General features: G+C 32.9%; 2 protein-coding genes across 2 annotated transcripts; both read left to right on the top strand.

Moving 5' to 3' along the window:
• The first annotated feature begins 244 nt into the window (after positions 1 to 244).
• On the top strand, positions 245 to 9495 carry LOC111052695 (protein C1orf43 homolog). Its single transcript, XM_022339445.2, has 4 exons — positions 245 to 840; positions 3988 to 4150; positions 6765 to 6984; positions 9121 to 9495. Exons 1-4 carry the CDS (start codon positions 682 to 684, stop codon positions 9305 to 9307), a joined length of 729 nt encoding a protein of 242 aa, XP_022195137.1. The 5' UTR covers positions 245 to 681; the 3' UTR covers positions 9308 to 9495.
• Positions 9496 to 9642: 147 nt separating this feature from the next.
• Positions 9643 to 15907, top strand: LOC120349789. The gene is made up of 2 exons (XM_039420517.1): positions 9643 to 10399; positions 15385 to 15907. The coding sequence occupies exons 1-2, from the start codon at positions 10382 to 10384 to the stop codon at positions 15721 to 15723; spliced, it is 357 nt and encodes a 118-aa protein (XP_039276451.1). The 5' UTR covers positions 9643 to 10381; the 3' UTR covers positions 15724 to 15907.
• Positions 15908 to 23764: the final 7857 nt, after the last annotated feature.

The following is a 23764-nucleotide window of genomic DNA, read 5'->3' as shown; positions in this document are numbered from 1 at the left end:
TATTTTTTATATTTAATGACTTTTGAAATTGTTCATTGTCTTTGGCGATGAAAAAAAAATAATTATAATTTTTCCTACTTATAAATATTTCCACCTTCATAAATTTATTTCTGTAAATTATTATTATTATTATTAATAAGTATTGGAATCATTTGAAATATTTTCACTCTTCTTATTATAAACATTGATCATGAAATATTTCAAAAATCAGCTGTTCTTACAATTTGCTTCAAGGTTCAAGGTTCAAGCTCCAATGACGGAAGGTGGAATATAACCTCAAAATACACAACGGAGCTGTCAAAATCTCAGTGTCAAATTTTATAAATATTTGAGTTCTAACATATTTATTGATTTAAGTTTATTTATTTTAGAACCTATTCATCGTTTTCAACTTAAATATTTCTTTTTACAGTGCATTTATACCAATGTTAATTTTCAAGAGGAATTATAGTACTTCTGTTTTTTTTTTTGACAATAGGAAGTGATTAAGCTTAATTTTGGAACTTATTATTATATTCATCGCATTTATGATTACCTCACTTATCAAATTTATTATAAATACTATATATAATTGACTTCCCAATTATATTGAGTATCTTTGCTTACTTTCTTGGATGAAGTTTTAAATAGCTACCCTACAACATAACATGCTCATGATATGAGGCTATTGTAAACTTCATTATGGCTGAGCAACTTTCAAATGTGACTGTTGTTATCATTATTGCCGGAAGTATTTTAACGTTTATATTACTTTTTATATTTGCTAAGAGACAAATCATGCGGTTTGCACTACGCTCGAGAAGAGGGCCACACGTTCCTATTGGTCATGGTGCTAAAAAAGTAAGTTTGTATGTTTCTGTTTTCCAGTTTTATTATTTTTGATGGGATCTTCTAATAAGCACAGTATAACCTAACCTAGTACCTACAATAATGTAATGATCCAAGCTTTAGAATTCTTAACTAATCCCATTTCTTGAACAATCATTCAGATTATTTCTCTATACTAACCCATTAATACAATCCAATTTCTTTCTTTTATGTATAAAAACAAAGAAATATATGGTATACTCCAGAGCTTCAACGCATTAGATTGCTTGTTACTGTGCTTTACTCAATACACAAGCAAATCCTTCTCTGCTAGGAGCCGAGAACACGAACTACCTCAGGGCAAAGCATATCCATAGGATCGAGCTAGATAATGCAAAAAAGGACTACAATGCCAAGTTCATAGATGATTCCCATAACCCAATTAAGGCAGGGTGGAACCTCATTATGAGTCTTATAAATCACATCCAGCAACAAAGTGTAGGCATAGCCCAAATCAGGTAAAAAAGTGCTGTGACAGTCATTGTACATGGAATTCCAGCATGTACATCTGATCTCATCTTATCTTTGTCTGTGTCTACTCATAACTTCTAGGTTCTTTCAAGCCGTTTAATATGTAGGACCTGATTAAAATCATCAGAAGGTTCAAGAAGAGCGTTATGAGTATAATAGCTGGCCCATTGTTGTCATTGATCAACTCTTGTCTAGGAGAGGGGATTTTCCCAGATTGTTGCAAAATCACAAAAACAGTGCCCATTTTCAAAAAGAGTGATCCTGAGGTCCTTGCAAATTTCAGACCTGTATCGGTTGTGCCTACCATTGGTAAAGTCATTGAAACAGCCATGATGCTACAGATGAGTGACTTTATGGAGAAGAATGGTCTGTTGGGAGGCATGCAGCATGGATTCAGAAGGGGGAGTTCAAACACATCAGCTAGGCCTACATTCTCTCTGGTGGACAAAATCTACAAAGATTTCGATGAAAAGAGTTCAGTTAGCCTGGTGCTGTGTAACCTGACTAAGGCTTTCGATTGTGCGTCTCACAAGATCCTACAGGAAAAGCTCTCCAGATATGGTTTTCGGTGGAGAACATGGAGCATGGTAGTAGTCTGCTACTTGCTGGATCGTAAGCAGGTCGTCCCACTGATGGGAGCTACTTCAAGGGGAAAACATGTACCTCATGGCGTGCCTCAGGGATCGGTGCTTGAGCCTTTGCTGCTCCTGATTATGATCAATGATCTGAGACTGGAGGACTCAAGCCTTCTTTTTGCGGATGACACCACAATCATCGGTAGGGGTGGTGGTCCCATAGCAGCAGGATTGAGAGCGCAGCAACCCTTTGCTGAGGCCAGGGACTGATTCTCCGCAATTAAGCTATTTCCAACGAAGGAAAGACCTAGAAAGTTATGTGTACTCTTGGCAGCACAGATCTAAACCAGGCACCTGTCACCCTCCTCGGATTCAGAATAGATCCAACGCTGACCTGGGAGCATCATATTCTTGGAGTGTGCAAGAAGCTGTCAAGAGTCATATATCTTTTCAGGAAGTTGAGAGCACTGCTGAGAGTCGAGCGGTTGCTGATGTTGTACCATGCAGTTTTTGGTAGCCGCATACTGTATGGTATCTTGATCTGAGGACATTCGCCACATGCCAGAGATATTCTACGCTCCAAAAGAAAGCTCTCCGAGTCATCACATATAGCAAGTGTGATGCACATTGTCAGCCAATCTTCCGCAGATTGGGCATCCACACAGTCTGTGGACACTACATCTTGGCTTCACTGCTATATGTAAGGAGTAACATCACAACGCTACTTCGGAGAGAGCAAGTGCACTCCTACAACACTCGGAGAAGGACAAATTTGGATGTGCCACGCTATCGTTTGTCGAAGGTGAAGGACTGTTTTCTCGTGCTGGTGATGAAGACGTTTAAACACTTGCCAGAGCCGGTGAGGGCGCGTCCTGTCAACATATTCCTTGTCTAAGTTGCTAATTGAAAGGATTTTATATAATATCAGTGACTTTTTTAATGAAGATACTTGTGATCTATAACACTGCAATCATGATCAAGTAAAGTTTGGTTAGTTTTTTTCTCATGTTGAAATATATTGAATGACGCGATCATTTGTAAAGTAGATAGTAAAGCACATTGTCAACCTCTGTTTATAAACTAAATATTATGACTGTTTATGCTTTGTATGTGTTTGAGTGTCTGATGTATACCAGAAAAAATCTATCCATCTTACCCATAAATAGTAATATTCACAATCATTTTACAAGACAAGCAGAAGCACTTAGATTATCACAGTGCAATTACCATTTAGCTTTGAAAAGCTTTGTTGAATCTGGAAAGAGGTTATTTAATAAACTGCCTGCTCATATTGAAGAATGTGATATTAATAGTTTTAAGGTTTCTGTTAAAAAGATTCTAATTGACTGCTGTCCATATAGTTATGAGGATTTGTGGTGATGTCTTTGTATTTTATTATTCTGTGATATACCTGTTTTAAAAATGTTTCTTATATTATATAGAATTCGCTTATCTTTGTCTTATTTTTGTATATATTACGATATGACTGTGATGACTTTTAACGTTTATTGTTATATTTTAGAATTTTTTTATTGAATTGTTGACTTTGTCTTGCATTTTTGTTAAAGTGTTCTGACAATAAATGAATCTTGAATCTATTGAATGACCTGGACTTTGATTGAGAGATTGGATATGTCGGCGAGAAAAATATTGTGTACGAGCCGGGGTGTTAACCACAGCCCCTATGAGCTTCAATAATGACACCTTCTAATCCACTCGACTACGACTACTCCCCTATTTTTATCATATGAACTCATCTGAAACAGAATGGAATGCTTGGAAAACTAATCAGAATTATTGTGATTGCTTTCACTTATTAACAGTATACAAACTCATATTACTTCCAGACAGAGAATTGAATTATTTTCTCTTTTAAACACTTATCCATGTTTCAACTTTTCTCATTGTTGCACCATATTTACTTCTGTGTAGCGATGTTATGTACTTCTGTTTTTGAAAAAATCGTTTTCCTAAATGTTTGATCAAAAACATTCGTTTTTATATAAATTGTCAACTTTATATTATTGCCAATTTTCCTTTGACTAATTAGAATTAATGTATTATATTTTTTCAGTCCCTGAAACGAGAGATTCATAGAAGAATAGATTTGATACCAAAGATTGCTTATGAGCCGAGGATGATAAGTGAGACTGATTCGCAGTACATTCTTCCACCCGGATCACATTTACCGCCGTTCTATTGCAGACTAAAGGCTGTTGATGATGTTAAACTTTTGGGTATGTTCAATTAGTGAAAAATTATTCCATTTATGCTATTATAGATAGTCCAGTCAATATAGACATAAAAAAGGGGATGTGCTTGCAATTTATATTGTAGTTCTGATTTTTCAATATTATATTAAATAATATTTTTTATATTATTTATATTATTTGGGTACATTAGAGAAGTCCAGAACCAATTACGTCATGCAAAATCTTATGAACTTATGTCATAGTGCGAAATATCAATGTGAGGACAATGTAGTTGGTGATGATGGTTGAAGCTGAAAATTAGGTGTTTTTCACAATACAAGGAACATTGTTGTCAGGTGTACCTGGAAATCTATATGAGATAGAGCGCTCTACCTGATCTTAGATAGTAGAGCACAAAAATACGCCCAGAGGGATTTTGAATTATACATCTGAATGTTAACAATCGAAAGATATTGTTGATCAAAAACTAAAAAAAAATCAAAATCGATTTTTTCTTCAAATTTCACTCATTTTTGAAAAATTATAACTCAGTACTCATTGGAGATAGAGAGTTGAATGATCTCATTTTACTCAGAATTTTATAATCTAAAAAAAAGGCGAGAGAAATTTTTTTGTCCGATCACGAGATTTGGCATAAATAGATGAAAACTGGAAAATGAGCCGAAAATACGAGGTTTTTGGACCACCCTGTATCTAGCACAAGGAAATTTTGCATGAAGAAGTTGGTTCTGGACTTCTCTATTGTACCCAAATAATATATTTAAAAATCAGAACTAAAATATAAATTGCATGCACTAATGTGTATATATAGTGACTGGACTAAGAAGAGATATTAAAAAACTTAATAAATTATGAATTTCAATTTTATTTCTTTTTTATTTTAGCCAGTAGTCAGTGCTAACCTCTCCACTGCCTCACTAGTCCAAAAATTACATTAGAAAAGTCAGAAACCCTCATTCTACATGGTGTCTGCTAACCTGGATAGGAAATTCATAATAATTAAAATTTTTGCCAAAAAGGATATGAAAATGAAACAAACTACAACAGACCGAACTGAAACTGGCAAAATGTAACCTCAATTAATAACATGCTAAATCTGCCCGACTACACAATGCAGACTCAACTCACTTCGGCTACAGTCGGCTGTTATCGCTAATGCATAGACTGAGACATGCTCTAGCGAAGCTCTTGCTCCTATCCACGGCATTGGAAAAGGAACACATTCCCCTCCCCACCTCTCTACCAGCGAGAAATACATTACCGATATGAGCCGCAAGGCTATCATTAAGAATTAAGTAGCTTTACGGCTTCGGCCTCGTCGCGCCTCTTCGTAAACGCTCAATTTGAAGTCAAAACATGGAATACTGATGGTTTTTTAGACTTCATACCTTCTTTGCTTTTTAAAAAATAATACATGAACAAAAATATTTATTTATTAAAACTAGCTATTAAAATTAAAAATTATTTAATTGAAACAGTTATTGACTATCTTCAATTTTTTCTATTTTTTTTTTGTCTATGGACCTATAAGTCCATATGCATATATATTAAAACTAGTTAAGTTTCGCAGCTAACCTTGAGAATTCGCTACTGCCAATAGTATACAATTTGTGATGAAATTCATGCATTGAACATATTCAAGTTGAAGTCAAAATACTGTAATTTATTTCAATTATATTGATGTGATTGAATTACAATTAAAAATAGGTCATCAGGATTTCAGCTTCTGATTATTCATTTCTTTAGCTTTACAAAGGGGTAAAAGTATGTGGTCTCGAAAGATATACGGGGTTTTGAATGCTCCTCTCAATTGCAATGGTGGGAAAAGGGCGATGCTTAATGGCTGTGCAAAGGCTAAAAATAAACTTTCTACTGGTGATATTTTTCAAAGTTTTTCAATTTGTATATCATCAAGCTATCAAAATGAAAAAGTTTTCTCAGGAAAACATTTTTTTCCGATCATTACTTTTTGAGATACGAGCGATTATAGTTGAAAATTTTGGGACAGAACATTTCAAATTCGGTTAGAGATTAATCCATGAGATTTGTAGGATAAATTCTTCTTAGTATTGTTGATTGAATAAAACAAAAATTGTCTGAAAATATCAATTTTTGAGAAAGTTATTCAATTTACCAAAAATAACATTCATTTTGGTAAATTGAATAACCTTCTCAAAAATTTATATCTTCAAAAGATTTTTGTTTTATTCAATCAACAATACCATGAAGTGATTTATTCTCTAAATCTCATGGATTTATCTCTTACCGAATTTGAAATGTTCTGTCCCAAAAATTTAAACTTTGGGTGCTCATATCTCAAAAATTAATGATCGGAAAAAAATGTTTTCCTGGGAAAACTTTTTTCATTTTGATAGCTCGACGATATACACGATCGAAAAACGTTGAAAGATATCACCAGTATAAAGTTTATTTTAAGCCTTTACACAGCCTTAATTCTGTAATTGTTCAAATAAAGCATCGTAAAAGGTGGCTGAAGATTTATTTAAACAAGTCAAGTGAGTTTACTTGATCTTAGCATAAATAAAGTAATTCAACAATATTTTGTTTTAAGTACCTATTCAGTTAACATAGTAATTGAATAATATTTATTATATGGGTTTACATTTCTTTCTTGCAGAAGCTGAAATTACAAAGCAAGACAGTTGTCTTCATAGACACCCCACTGATAATCTCAGAGCATACCTTCTGAATACCTTGGCAATTCCGTTGAATGGCTTGGGTCAAAGGATGGTTCATCAGTATTGCGATCTCTACGAACATGCCAGACATGACCCTAGTGAATTTGGAGACGAGGAGTATCAAGCATATCATAGACTGCTTCTCAAACTAATTGATGCGTAAGTTGTCTTTCAAAAAACTCATTAAGCTCAAACATACAGAAACAATATCATAAGTAGATATCCCATGTATAGGGCGTTTATGTTGCAACTTTTTCTGTTATCTCAAGCCGATAGTCCTTGTAGTTCTTTCCCGTGAAGCTATGTGACGCTGGTAGTCTCTCATATTGTGTTGTTCATACACTCTCACCCCAACAAAACAGTAAAAATCTACAATAATCTACAGTAATCGGCTTGAGATAACAGTAAAAGTTGCGACATAAACGCCCTATACCATGGGATATCTACTTACGCTATTGTTTATCTATGGTTCAACTCATTACTCAAAAGTTTAATACTCGTACATCATCCTTTTCTTCCGATTATCATCACACAAGTTTGTAGAGTCGAATTAATTATCTAGTAATAAGTGAAACTTAAGATTCTTAGGTAGGGTTACTCAAAAGCCTGTAAAATTTTAATCATGATAAATGCCACAAGAATCAATCAGAGTAGTCTTCTTTTCAAAAATGCCTTTTCTGATTTGTTCTTGTGGCATCTAATAGCGGTTGAAATTTAACAGGCTTTTGTACAACGTGGTCTTATATTCAGACATAAATAACTTTGTGAGTAAGCTTAGACTAGGCACACACCAGTTAGTCAAGACAAGACACGTTTAGTAACAATTCTTCACATAGTTGCTTATGAAGACATGTCTAATTGCAATGACTAATCGGTGGGTGTTGCTTCATAAGGAACTATGTGAAGTATTGTGACTAATCGTGTCTTGACTAACTGGTGTGTGCCTACCCTTACACTGTGTAAGATGTGGTTAGTTCTATCGGTGAAAGCATATAAACTTCTTTTCACATTCGATCGATTGCGTCATTCAAATTAAGTTATTATAAAATGATTCACAATATTCAATAGAAAATTCGTCTTTCTAAGAAAGTTACGAAGTTTTCAGTCAGTTTTACTAATAAAATCTAAAGATTTCATCTGCCAAATTTCCTTTTTAATGTTTTTTCAGTCAATGCGTCCATATTGGAGCTTTTTAAAGACGAGAATGTTCACACATTGTTGAACATTTAAGTCTAATGAGATTGACGATATGAAGTCAGTGAAAATGATAGGAGCGAATTGTTGCCACTTTTTCGTTTTCCGAAAGCACATGAATGCTTACGAACTCCAACATTTTTCAACAGACTGCCAATTTGTGTTCGTGAGCTAGAGTATAGAAAGTTTTGTAGGCTGTTACGTGAGAAACTTATCAACTACCCTCTGTGGGTTAAGTGAAAGAGGGTGCTCTTATTGCCTCAACTTCGCCCACATCACTTTTTGTAATTTTATAAAGTGAAAATAAAAGACATCTATCTATCTGTACTCACTGAGAGAGGATGAAACTTGTGGACTTGTGGAGCAGTTTGAGACTGCTTCATAGTTTGGTGTGGCTGTACATCAACAAAGCCACATGAAGCAAACTACCTGCAGCCATCTCAAGTTGTGTGCGAATAAGAATTTGTGCTTGTTTGAAACTTTGACGAAGTCTGTCTGGCGACTGCCGGTCATGGACTGAATTACTGTATTCTATAGCAAATAGCTGTGATAGTTATTCCGGTCCCGGTATAAAATGTGATCTAATATTAATATCAGTTCTATCTGGAATATATTTTATTTTTCAACAAAATATATTTTATTTGTCAAGAAAATATATTTCTTCGTGATTCAATAAAAAATGTATATTATTGAGATTGAATATTTTGTTAATTCTTTGTATTTCTCTATAGCGTACAAACGATTTGTTAACGGTGCGGTGCTAGGAAAGGATGGAGCTATCTGTTTTGTCCAATGACAGACAATGACAGCAAACCGATGTTAATGCCAGGTGCTGGCTTTATAATATGAATCTCAGAATAGGGTTATTGGGACAATAAACAAATGTATTTGTAAAATATAAAATTTATGGGGAATGCAATACAAAAAAAATATTTTTAAATATATTGTAATATCCTGTGACAAAGTAAAATTATACTACGGTACGTGTATGATTGTGTATACTATTAGAGTGTAATGTAAATTAACTTTCAAGTATTAGAATGTGTGCTGTTCTATGATTCTTAGCAATCAAATAATACGAGAATGTTTTGTTTTTCACAGAGCACGAATGCTGAAATCCTATTCCAATACCAAGTCTAGTCCAAACAGAACGCCAGCGAGAAAAAATCAAGATAAATGTAGGCAACTACTGGAAGCGAAACTAAAAGAGAAGAAATTCGTTGAAGAAGAAAATTCGAACATCTCAAATATGGTGACACCTATTGATAATAATGAGACATCTGTGTGACAGTGAGTTTAAAATTATAGTTCTCGCCAATGATTGATGAAACATCAAGATACTTTTTGGTGAATTAGTGTTAGTTGTATTTTAATAATCACATTATATTTATCATAGTTACCATGATCCAATTTCTATTTGTATTATTTGTAATGCGTGTCAATGTTAGGGGATCAGCAATAAACATTTTTATCGAAGTTTTGCTTCTTCTCAATGACCATTTCATGTATGTTGATGAGTCACTCTCTATAAATATAAATAAGAAATGTGTGAACTGTGAGTATTTGATTCAGTTGTAAAAAGTCGTGAAACAGAATTACATTTCTATCAGTTTAATTAAAGACAACTTGTCTTTAATATTATGTGAATTATAGTTTCGAAAATTAATACAGACCGTATTATTATGGTCCATGAAGATGGTTCTATTCAAGTCTCATATCTATTGTTATTCGATTAACCAAATGGAATATCAATGGTGATTCTATGTAAGACTACATAAGATGAATTATTTATTTTGATTCAGTCTCGTAAATTTGCATTTGAACCGTCACTGTTTTGCAAATATTTTTTATATATAGCATTTTTCAGGGAATGATCTACTATCAAACGTAAGATCCTTATGAAATTCTAGAGCCTTCAAGTTGAAAGAACTCCATTAAATTATCAATCATTTCGTAACAATGCTGTCGAGCCACTTAGGAAAACTCTTCTTGACCGAAAAAGTGAAATTTTATTACCGTATATATAACAATTCTCAAGGTCTATACAAAATATCACTTTTTATTTGAGTTTTAGAGTAAGCCGGTTCCATATTTATTATGACTTGTGAAGATCACTCATCTCGAAATATATGTACCAACCAAGGCCTTTCAATGCTTCTGGAGCGTAAAATGTTAATTAGATTGAAGCTTACAAGCTATTGTCTGACTTTTTCATCAAGGCATTATTCTTTTAAATACTTAGTTCATTGTAGAATTCTAACAAACATTTTGGAGGAGTTGCGAAGCTCAGTTGCTTATCAGCTTTGCTCTGATTAATCAGAACATTTTTCAAGTTTTCTGATTTTTAGTGTCAAAGGGTAGCATGCAGCTTGCAATGCTGGTGAGTATTTTATTCAAATTTCATTTTTATATTTATTCTTCAATCTATGACTAATTTTTGTATCCCTGGTGACATACATATTAGCTTCATAGCCCTGGCTCCTTATTTATTGATATGGAATTTTGCTGTTTAATAACAATGTTATGAGATACGATAGCATTCAAATCATTAAAATTATTTTTGCATACGGTATTAGTAAATTCTTCATCACCTTCCATAGACTACTATTTATTTCTCCTTAGATTGACTTGGAAGTTTCATTTAATTATTATGATTGACTTTAAAAATATCGAAATTTGCATTCTAGTTATATGGAAGTGATTTGATAGTTTATTATTCATTACAATGTTCATTGACTCAAATCAATTTTGTAATATTGGGTGAGGCTAACATTATAAGCATTGTGAGAGTATTTAAATCATGTATTAAGCTATTTTATCTCAATACTGTCAAGAGCAAAAATTGGCAAACATTCAATTGGTAAGCCGAAAACAGATATAGCCTAAATTATTTTGTAATACTATTTAGATATTTGGGATAAGGTTTTGAGTCAGTTGTCTACTGGTTACTACACCAATTCTTTGAAGACCTTGTAGGCTATATTTTCAATTTCAAACACTGTTTTAAAGCTCCTAAGATTTAAGAAGAACAGATCAAGTTAAAGATCAGCATTTATTTGGAACAATTTAGCACTAGGAAGTCCTCAGGAAATCCTTATTCTATGGATACTCCATAAATAATAGGCTAACTACCACGCGATTTTTTCACTTCTATACCTACCGTATACAATCATAATCATTAGCTTATTATGTAGTCAATAAAAGTAATATAAGTTGGAAAAAATCATGTGTATGTATGATATACTACATTATGATTACTGTATACATTGCAGTTCGGTATGAATTATCTATCTTTAACCAAATCTTGTAAAACTAGTCATGGTTTCAAGGGAGTCAGAGGGATCAAAATTTCATATTGAAATACTTTTAAATATGCTATATTTTATAAACAAATACCGTACATCTAAATAGGCTACTCAATTTGAAGTGAATTTTGACTCATATACCATAATACTTCTGACCTTGAACACTTTTAGATTGATCAATTCTATTTTTTACATGAATAATATAAACAGAACTCTATCATAATAAAATATCAAAGCGAGTGAAATGTTTCAATTTGTGGAGAACATGGGTTACATGAGTAACGCTTGAAAATAGTTATGTAGAAAGGTCGATAGAGACAAAATTGAAATTCATTTCCACACCAAAATGTTTGCTTTTTATAATTTTCTGGTTTTGTATTAGTTTGATTTACATTCAGTGTTACTTTTTGAATGATCAAATTTCCATGAAATCCCATGAGAGTGGATGGTACAGCAATTCATCTATTATCACACTTTATAGCCATATCTCACATATTTTTTCTATTATTGATATTTTACTTCTGTATCCTCTATCAAAATATAAAATTAGTAAATTATCATTCAAATAAACTCAAAAGTTAAGTTTAACAGCTTGCTTCAATCAAGTATAATAGTTGATTCGTGCACTTTTTTGCTTGTACTGTGTTCTCCAATTTATTGTTATTTTTCTTATAAAATTGGTGTCGTACGGTACCGTTGGAAGTTGAATAAATACAGTAAGTAATTGAAAGCTAAATGATGAGATAACACCCTATCATGGAAAATGAATGTTTAAAAGCTATTTTCAAGCATGAGAAGCAATTAATAGTTTAGGAAGATATATAAAAATATTTAATTTAAAATAAAAATCATTGATTTCCCGCTGTGATTTTTTCTCTGTTATAATATATTGTTATAGAATGATTTGATAAGATTGATTCAATGACCTTGCAAATTGCAAATCATTGCTCCATCCAGTGGCGGCTCGTCCTATGTGTTCAATGGTTCATTGAACCCCCAGAATTGAATCAACTTACTATACAATGATGAATTTGCAACTCAAATAATTATATTTCTATTTTATACTCATTAAATTACATCACAACATTTTTCATCTACGTAAACTTAATGTCGATGTTTTGCGGCCGGTGCCTGAGAGCCCGGAGTGGCTTGCTTGAAACAGCACCGAATGGAATGACGAGACGGGTGAGATGGAAAGCAGTGTTCATTTCCCGTGTGAACCCAGAAACAGGGCTGGTATGGTAGTGGTGGAGGAGGGAAATGGTTTGCTAGCACGGATTTGGTTCACAATCCTGTCTGAACCAAGTTTGCACGAGTTCATCCGAGATTAGCCGAACCTAGCCGAGGCAGGTGAAGCATTCGGTAAATCTCGGAATGAATCATGAGTATTCGTGATACGGATACAGTGCCATCTTGAACTTGCTTATAACTAATAAATTTAAATTTGGTGGCAGTAAACAGTAAAAAAGCGGTAAACAAGAAGTAGCCTAAGCGTGACAGTTTTGAGGTTATACACTATGGTTACGGGTATACCCTACACTGTATACAGTTGTGATAGATCTCACTGCATTTTTCGTTTTATAAATTTGTTTTGCGTGTAGAAGAATATAGTAATTTCTAGTGTGTTTTGTGTATTCGTGAGTATTTCTAGTGTGTCCATTTTCTTTTAGTGAGAGTGTGAATATAATTTATTGTGTTACCGTTACAGCATTTTGATGAAGAAATATGAATAAGGTTCAGTATTTGTTAAATACAAACAATATTTAATATTGAGGGTAGGTGTAAAATAAAACATAATGGTGACCAACTCCCGAAGTAAAAATCAAACAAGAAAAATATGAACAGGACAAAAAATTTATATTTGTAGAAAATAAGATCAACCTTTGGGGTGTAATTATTATTGATCACGTTTACACTTGATTATGCGCAATACTCTATATCCTATTGACCTTTCTCTCAAATAGATCATGAGGTTGAACCCCCAAGCTAGAAGATCACGAGCCGCTACTGGCTCCATCCTTCATTTGTTAGTATTTCTAAACTATTATCTCCACCTAAGCATAACTGCTATTTCAGTAGAAGAAGGCTTAACTGGACAGCAGTGAGACACCAGTAGTTTGATCATGCAATATAAACCCAAGACTCTTTATTACAGCAAAGGACACCAGGAAAGAGTAAAAACACTGCCTGAATTTCGTGTCCCAGTAGCAGTGGTCGGGCTGAAGACCCGAGTTGGAAACCAGGACTAACCAGCCAAAACCTACTGGTGTTTGGCCACCAACATCTGGTGTCCTAATAATGTGATAAAAGTTTATTGGGTAGTTGGGTTTATATTGCATAGGCTACATACAGAGTGTCCCCCGAAAGGTGTAACAGCAGGAGACCATAGATTCTGTAATTTTCAACAAACAATGAGTAGTAAAATTTTCTTACCTTAGCTTTCAAGATATATAGATTTTTGTATATTTTTGATAAACGTCAATAACTAGAAAACTTTCAGTCAAAATGTAATATTATTATTAATTAGTAATAGTATTATAATATTAGTATTAGTGATTCATAATTATGGTAAAATAATTCAATACGTGATAGTAGAGGTAAAAATAAGAAAAAAAGTTCATATAAACATATATCCATAAACGCTTCATTAGCGAGCTATACAGAGTAAAAGATTTCGACCGGAATTCAGTTCCTCTGGTGAAATACACCGATGCTGAATTGTTTGGGGACTAGTTTTTGAAAAACTTATGCTGGATTCATATGGAAAAATATCTGAAAAATTGAATAAAACTAGTCTGGAAGCTGTAGTGTGAGTAGTTTTTGAGAAAAAAGTTGAAATATGCAAAAAATTTAAGTAGAAAAACACAGACTTCAGAGTTATTAGTTCTCATAAAACAGCAAAATTTTTATGGTGTAATGTACTACATAAGAATACATTTTATTCAACTTTTATTTGAATTTAGTTTACACAGCTTACATAATTCTTTTCAGAATAAAATTCTCTACAATTGTTATTGCGAAAAATTATTTGTTTACTGGTCATTAAAGAAAGTTATTGGGCATCAAACGTAGAAGTCTGTGTTTTTCTACTTAAATTTTTTGCATATTTCAACTTTTTTCTCAAAAACTACTCACACTACAGCTTCCAGTTAGTTTTATTCAATTTTTCAGATATTTTTCCATATGAATCCAGCATAAGTTTTTCAAAAACTAGTCCCCAAACAATTCAGCATCGGTGTATTTCACCAGAGGAACTGAATTCCGGTCGAAATCTTTTACTCTGTATAGCTCGCTAATGAAGCGTTTATGGATATATGTTTATATGAACTTTTTTTCTTATTTTTACTCTACTATCACCTATCAAAATATTTTACCATGTTATGAATTACCCTGTATATATAATATATATATATAATATATATATATATATATATATATATATATAATATATATATATATATATATATTATATATATATATATATATATATATATATATATATATATTACTAAAGTTATAGTATTTCCAGTCTAAGAGGAGGAAATTTCCAATAAGATTCATATAATTTGTTTCTATGTTTGACGTTACTGAACTTTTTATGTGCGCTGAGAGTTGAAAAAAGAACATTCGTCCAGTACCTACAAAGCCAATACTTTTAAATAGTTTGAACTCTCATGAAATGTTCAAAAACGTCAAACAAAGGAAACAACTTTCATGAATCTTATTGGAAATTTACTCTCATGAATCATATTGGAAATTTACTCTTTTTCCCAACAATATCTTTAGAATTAGATTTCGACTGATGATTTTCTAGTAATTGATGTTTTACAAAAATATCGAAAAGTCTATATAACTCGGAAACTAAAGTCTATATATCTCGAAAACTAAGGTTGATATGAGAAAATTTTACTTGAATTTTTTGTTGCAAATTTCATGTAGAATCTGAATCGTTCAGCTGTTACACCTTTCGTGGGATACTCTGTACACACTACTGGTGTCTCACTGATGCCCCAGTTTAATACAAGCTTGAAAGTAAAAAGTGTTTTATGTGGTTTTGCAGACTGTCTCCTGCCTGGCGTTGGCCATTATCATGGTTGATATGGTGAATGCGCAACGTCAGCAAAATATTCCATCCAGCTACGGCGACTACAACAACGGCGATTTTGGCAACGATGTTGCGAACAACAATAAGCAGGAGACCGAAAAAAAGAAACAGAAAGAGAAAGTGAAAGACAAAGACATCGATGCCGATGAAACGAAAACTGTATTTGTTCCTGTTCTACCGTTTCCGTATGCTTTCTATCCATATTACTATCCTTCATTCTATAGTGTAGAATTCTACCCTCCCCCTCCTCCACCACCTCCTCTTGTACCTGTCTACACAGTTTTCTATGATTGATTCGAGGATCAAATTCTTTATAAATTCATTTACAAACACTGTCAAGAATCAGATTGTTTGCTCTAAATTAATATTAGCCACACAATCTACTGGATGATTGTATCTATTGTCTATGAATAAATGAGATGAAATGAAATGAAAATGATTATCTTGATTTAACAAATACAATTATTATTATATAATATAATTGTCTCATGAATTATTTCGAACCTACAATATTGATCTGTATAAATATTAAGTACCTAGGACCTAAGCTTATACAATATGGTTGTAAACTACCGGTATTTCAAAGTAAATTATCTTTTCATTCTTCGATATAAAACATGAGTAAGGCTAGCTACACACACATCGATTTTTGTTCGTACGATATTTTCCCGTCCTTATAAATCCTATTAGATTGAACAGATATTTCAAACAGATGATGTTTGTCAAGTTCCGTTTAATCTGATAGAATTCATAAGGACGGAAAAATGTCGTACGGTACGAACAAAAATCGATGTCTGTGCGGGGCTTTAAGGTAGGCCTACCATAATTATGGTATTATACTGTATAGGCCTACTGTAGTCGATAAGCCCATTCTATTTTAATAGTTAGTACCTATATATTATATGATTCTTTTTAGGTCATGGAAGTGTTAAGTGTCAATTATGGAAGCCATGCAATGAAATAATCTAGGCTACTCATAATCCATTTTTCTGCTGTAGATTTTTATTCTGTAGAGACAGATAGCAGAAAATATAGCATGAAAATATTATTATATCCCATGGTGTAGAGCGTTTATGTTCTAAATTTCAATATTGTTAACTCATTAAGCTTAATTTGGGCTACGGTATTCATTTTTTGATTCAAATAGCCTATACCATAATAGAGAAAAGATTGCATAAGAAGATGTCTCATGATATAAGGCGTTTATGTTCTAAATTTCAATTGTCAACTCAAGCCGACAGTCCTATAAATAGTAGGACTTTTTATTAGTTTCAATATTAACTACTATTTTTTTTAGTAGTTGTTTTTGGTGAAGCTATGTGACACTGGTAGTCTCTCATACTGTGCCGTTCTTACACTCTCACCCCACCAAAACAAGTAATATTAGAACTATTAAAACAAGTATAGACAGTAGTCGAAAGTAATCGGCTTGAGTTAACAAGAAATCCGCTTGAAATTTGGAACATGAACGATCTATACTATGAGATACGGTATCTTCTAATGTTATCTTTCATCTATGCCTGTACTCAATAATTATTAATGAAAATGATTGATGAAGGACCAACAGGAACGGCACAATCCAAAACTGTTTCTCCCCTGAATTTTGAAATTCATTAAATATATGAAGTAAGAAATGAAAAAATAGACTGCAGTAAAAATTTATTTCATCAAGATTGAGACATCAAAGATATTACATTTGAAAAGTACAAATTGACAAATTAATAAAATGAAATTTTGAAGTTTTTGAAAAAGAATCCAAATGAATGTTTCCGTGAGTGATATGGGATTGATTACGTTCATCGTCGCAAGAAGGCGGGGTAGGGGAGGGCTGCGTACGGGAGGGGGGCAGGGGCAACATAGGGGTAGTGATGGTAGGGCAGGGGGGCGGCATAGGGCAGAACGGGGGCGGGGACAGGGGCAGCATAGGGGTGGGCCAGGTAGACGGCTTCGGCACCCTTCAGGGTCTCCTTGGCCTCTTCGGCTGCCACCTCCTTGGAGGCGGTGACGGGTGTGTCGAGTTCTGCCACCTGCGCGTGCGCAACCGCCAATACGGCCAGCAGCATTGCAACCAATACAATCTGAAACACATTACATAACATAGATCTGATGAGTGATAATGAAATGTTAATAAATTAATGAATAAACTTCAACTGTAATATCAAAAGTATCTTCCACTTTGGTAAAATAATCCAAAAGTAAAAACTGGACAAATACTCCTATTCCGGAACCATTTAAAGAAGGTTTGACTAGAGGAATTATGGTTTTAAAAATACTTTCAAAATAAAATGAAAATGGTAAAGAAATTATAAATCAATTATTTAATAAAAACACTTCACTTATATGGGCTACTTTTGTACAAATTAATAAAAACAATAAATAAAAACTTGTAGTATCCTTTATTATTAAAAACTTTAAAATATTTTAACGACTACTACGTTTCGACCATAGGTCATTTTCAAGTTAAAATTGAGAATATACGTTGGAAGATACATTTTTACATTTTAACTTGAAAATGTCCGTCGAAACTAGTCGTTAAAATATTTTAAAGTTTTTAATAAAGGATACTACAAGTTGTTATTAATCAATTATTCAATCCAGTTACAGTATTTTATGGAATAATAATGTATCATCAAATTATTTAATAATTCTACTCTTTACTAATACCCAATGAAATATACACTGGGCAATATAGATAAGTTGGAAATTCCTGTTCCTTAATAAAAATTAAAATACGGTACCAAAACATGAATCATTCGTATATTAGAATATGTATCAGATTACTGGAGATTATCCATTTACTTGATATTGATAATGGTTACAATAGAAACTAGTATCTAAACTTGGTTCAATAAACTAGTGTTTTCAACAACATCATTGATTTTCATTTATTATGAATCAGTTTATTTTCTAAATTTCATTTCCAACTATTGACATTTTATCACATCAAATTAAATCGTATATTCTCATCAAAAATAGTAGATACGAGGTTGCTTAGTTCACCTTTACTGTAATACTACTGTAATCAAACACGAGCACAATTCATTTCTTATTAAAATGCTGCAGAATCCATCTAGAAACTTAATAGTTGGGTTTTAAAAAATGATGATTAAATATTTTTATATCATAGGTACCGGTAGCTGGTAAGCTACTTGAAAATATCATTAACAAAAAATCTAATATTTTAATACGTATGGTAGATTTGGCTTGGAGTTAATTTCTAGTTTTCAATTGATTGTAAGTACCGTAATCAATAAAATAGATATTTACAGTTATGATAAATGAATGATAAATATTACACAGAGTAATTTTTTCAATATTATTAAAATCAATGCAAGCTATCCCAAAAAAACATGCAAGCTGTCCAATTAATGTATCATATAATGGAATAACCCATATTTTTAATTTGAGGTCATTCTTAGACATATATTTTGTCATATACATTTGAAAAAATTGAGCAAGTGCAAAGTTCTAAGTGTTTTGATAGGATTTCACAATTCATTTTCCATAATATAGGTAGCCTATATTTAAATAATTTCAAATTTTAAACAAGCCATCAGCAATAAATTTTCAAATTTTGGAAAAAAATATTTTTTTAATGAAAAACAATACAATAGGCAATTGAGAATTAAGTTTTACTTTTACAAGTTTATTAGATGTATTTCTAGTTAGCTTGACACTTGTATATATATTCACTATTAAATAGATCTGACATATTTTCTTATGTTAGCTTGGATATGAAGCTTGTTTCCATTAATGACAAGAAAATTTATAATAGAAATTTGAGAAGAATTATTCCATAATAATGATGTTCTCATTGTTGGAATGAGTGAAAAGCATTCCACGAAAACTTCACATAGCCTAGAGATTGAGTGATCTATTATGTGATAATGTTGTCTCCTATAACATAATTTTATTTATATAGCCTAATTATATTTTTGGTAGGTAGTGAATGGTAGGACAATCGAAAATATATAGTTGAGTTGAACATAATTGGTCTATATAATGAGGAAATATTCGAAAAATAATAATAAAATGAAACTGAATGCGATATAGAAAAGAATCAAATCTGATGATGAAAACGTATCAGTTCATTCTCTTATTTATTTACTTTTAATTTTCATTGCAATCCAGTCTAAAAAGACTAACAAGCAACTTTTCCCAATATAATAATGGGTTGAATATTAATAAGATACGTAGTTCTCACGAGGAATACTACTTCTAACAACTAACTTGAAATTATTAAACAAATATTAGAAAATAACAATAGTAATTTATGAATAAATCATGTATTATAAATGCAATTCTCTTATGATGGAAATTTTGCAGTGGGCTGGAAAATATTCAAAACGAAAATCTTTGTTATTCACATTGGATCTGTAGGGAAAGCTTTCAAAAATAATTTGAAATATCAATGGAAACAATTTACTCAACGTTCCAATAGAAATCGGAAAATTATTTTATCGAATTTTTCTATTATAAGAGTAACAGTAGATATTCACTCACCATTGACTTGGCCATCTCGATCTGGTAGAAAATTGTACTATGCACAATAAGCAGCTTGCACACAAAACAAAATCTTTGTCGAGAATTGAGTTTCCATCGACTTTTATAGCTGGTGACTTACCCATGTCCCCACTCGAATCCTCATCCCCGAGTTTGATCTCATAAAAAACATAACTCTCACGAAGGCAGTGCTTCAAATCACAAGCCAAGCACGCCTACAGTCCTTCGACAACGAAAAAAAAACTAGCTGACTTCAAAAATGATTTCATGACTGCTGAAGGCATTTGGGATGTTAGTTATTGTCGGTAATAATTCATCGCGGATATTTTTGCTGGTTTCAACCGTACTTGACATTTAGCGATGACGCCCAGCTCCCCATATCTCATTTGCATAAAATGTCTGCAACTTTTTCCTAACTTGGATGAAACTGATGGTAGTGTATCAGCGAACAGGAGACTCCTGTCGCTACTACATCAATTTCTGTCTCTTTTTTGGAATTATCTTGTCGAGTTCTATCCAGAAAAACTTTGTTTTTCTCTTATCAATTTTTTATCTTGATTTTTTACCTTTGAGGGTGGAGTTGTCAACTAAGTTAGGGTGGTAATATAGAATAGGTCTATATAGATGAACTACAGATTTCTTTCAATTTATGATGCATTAATAATAATTTTCAATATTAGTTCTGAGAAATCAATCAATAATCTTTTATAGTATTGATATACACCTAGTGAATGATCTTCCCAATGAAGGTACAGGCTACAATTCATTGAGCTTAAATTAAAACCCAATTTTTCATATAGTTCTAAGAAATTATGTGTATTTATACTCGTTTCATTTATTTATTTCTGTATTGGAATGTTTTTATTGAGAATTGATACCGATAGGTGGATAGGCCTACTATAGGCCTACTACTAGGCATACCGCTGTCAGCACTCAAACTTTGGTTTCACAGGCAGCGCTAAATGTTTCATTCTGATTGACAATGTTACTTTTCGTATATACTTATAAGGATTCATTAATGTTTTGTTCAATTTTCTATTAAGGATTATCATTTTTATTGTATTATTATTATCATGGCGAAATAAGGTTTGATTTGATTTAATCATAGATCAATTGCTAATCTTTTGTAGCATTGCTACACTCGCCTAGAGAATGATCTTTCCATTGAAGATTTACTTGGAAAAGTGAATCGTTAATGCCACTTACTATGAATATAGAGTATCGTTGTAGACTATCTCACCCACTCTCACCACATAGTTAGAGGCTACAATATATAGGAATAGGCATATAGAATATTATGAAGAAACTGGACGATATAAGAATCCAACAGGCTTAGCTTGCTTGTGTAGGTACTTCATTTTTAATTTCTTAGCCACTGTACCTCCCGCGCCGCGCTCGCGGTGCACGGATTTTCTATTTTTTACTCTCCTGCACGCCACGCCGCGCCGCTCCACCGACCTAGTGCACGCTCATCTTAGATTTTCTTCAAAGTCTTATTCACTGAAAAAAGCGGGATAATTTATATCGTCTGTCCAACGGCTAAATTTGACGTGAATAGCATCAGGAAACTGGAAAGGGATACTACATTTGTAGGTTTATGAGGTACTGTACTCTTCATTAGGACACTCGTCATAATGCACAAAAGATTTAGAAGTTTTAGTTTTTGAATTTGAGTTGTCTAATATTCCATGGAATCTACTTACACAGTACGTCGTAATTTTCTTCGCAAAATGATAAGAACACAACATAATGACGATTAAGAACAGAAGCATCTACATTCTGCATAGAAGTCGATAATTTTATTAGTGGATAGGTGTATTGATGAAAGTAATTATTTCCCTGGCTGTACATCACATAGCAGGCTATCATGTAGGTACGTATATCTTTATCCTGCCGAGTTTTGAAAAAATGTCAAGTTACAGTAGGCTATAGATTAAAACTGCAATTTAGGAATGTAATTTCTCTTTCTATTGGGATACATCGCGATAATGAGAGATTGATGTAAGTTTCTTATGATAGTATTCATCCCAATACCAATGCTCTTAGCACTCACACTAAGACCTATACTAGTTATACTCGGTTCAAACGGAGAAATCCAGCTTTTCGTTTAAACCCCGTATGAAACCGTATGAAACACATTATGATGAATGCAACCATATCTACAAGTAAACGTGGTTTAGCGTTAAACGTAGATGGTGTATATGGTCCTTAAAGACCAATAATGCGTGAGAAATTACGCTAATATAATGAATAAGTTCCATTCAGTAGACAATGATACTTGCTCCCGCTTGTAGGCCTACGTAGGATTATTAAACTCAACCTTGATTCCTTGATTACGTCATCTTATCTATCAAAATCAACGCTACTAAAACCAATAATAATGAGGACCACAATAATGCGATGACATCATTAATCAGCGTTCAATTGCGGTTAAATTTAATAGACGTACTTGTATCCGGGCCATAGTATTCTATTTGTTTAATCCAGTGAAAATTTTTCAACTCCAGCCCAATGAAATCAACAATAATTCATTTTATTGACGACATACAGACGACAGTCTGATGATGACCCACACCAGGTCGAAACGATCGTCACTACCAAAGTAAGTGCATTTTCACTCCATAAGTGTTTTTAAAATTCAAGTTTTAATTTAACAGTGAAAAAGTATGGATATGCAACAGAATAATTAATTTTCAAATTTGAATTTCATTATCATGTAGGCTTTCTTAATGGTTCCTATATTTTATCATCATAACGTTTTTATTCTACTGTAGTCAGCAATAAACCTGAAACGATCAGTAATATAAAGCCGGGGTCATACCTATAATGCAGCGTTCCGCTCCGAATCATGTCCGATATTTCTGTTTGGTGGAGGGTGGTAGTAGAAAAGATCACATGACGGACAGATGAGGCTTGCAGCATTTAATTCCGTTGTCTATTCAACTGTCATACAGTCGTCCGCCTGTATGATAGGAGTGGGATCGAAACTCTATATATGTGAGGTGTGTCCCTGGCTCAATATAGACCTTCATTTACATTGTTCTATTATTATTTCTATTGTTGGATATAATATTTTCAAAACTTTTGAATAAAAATATTCTCAAATCATAAATTCTATATCATTCAATGAAAAAATAAATTATTGATTGCCTTTGAATCTGGTAACTGCAATCACTATAAAATAGACCAGAGTCTAGAATAACGAAAAAAATGAGTGAAGAGTGTTTAAACATTCTATCATCATTCTGTGATATCGTGATTCCAACTCCTCAATTTACTGATAGATTGTGCTTTTGAAAATAAAACTGTGATGCCTCATTGAGGATTTACAAAACTAGGAATTGTACTTTCATGAATATATAGTTGAATAAATTACCTGACTGTTCATAAATTTCATCTTTCATGAAGTTAGAAGAATAAATTACCTCCAGTTTGTAAAAACATAATTGATTCATTCTTCCTGAAAACGTATCTTTAGATCGTGATCAATCAGGCTACCTAAGCAAACTCTTCTCTCTTCTCCACAAAATAAGGAAAGTCTGAAATGTAGAAAATGTATCTGGGCACTCAGTGCTAACTACTTCGATCAACAATCATTCAACCAACGATTTATTCCGATAAAATCGCCGTAATAGAGGAGATTCTGCCCGAGAGCATCATGGTCAAATTCGTGCAAAGTTCAGTCACGCATAGGTAAGCCTATCGTCTATGTTTATCCATTGTAAGAGATACCTCTGTGTAGGTGCGATTATGTGTGGATTATACAATAATCCATCGTCTTTGAATAGCACATTGTTGTTGCGTTGGTCATTGTCAAGGTGAACCAGTGAGC

This window comes from Nilaparvata lugens, chromosome 2 (assembly GCF_014356525.2).
Source record: "Nilaparvata lugens isolate BPH chromosome 2, ASM1435652v1, whole genome shotgun sequence".
In the NCBI taxonomy this organism is placed as follows: domain Eukaryota; kingdom Metazoa; phylum Arthropoda; class Insecta; order Hemiptera; family Delphacidae; genus Nilaparvata; species Nilaparvata lugens.
Note: the sequence above shows the minus strand (reverse complement) of the source record. Positions and strands in the feature narration are given on the sequence as shown.

Excerpts from the sequence above, each read along its gene's own strand:
- LOC111052695 (XM_022339445.2), top strand. The coding sequence starts at position 682 with ATGGCTGAGCAACTTTCAAATGTGACTGTTGTTATCATTATTGCCGGA. Across the intron at positions 841-3,987 it reads TTGGTCATGGTGCTAAAAAA|TCCCTGAAACGAGAGATTCA; the intron begins GTAAGTTTGTAT and ends ATATTTTTTCAG. Across the intron at positions 6,985-9,120 it reads CTTCTCAAACTAATTGATGC|AGCACGAATGCTGAAATCCT; the intron begins GTAAGTTGTCTT and ends TGTTTTTCACAG.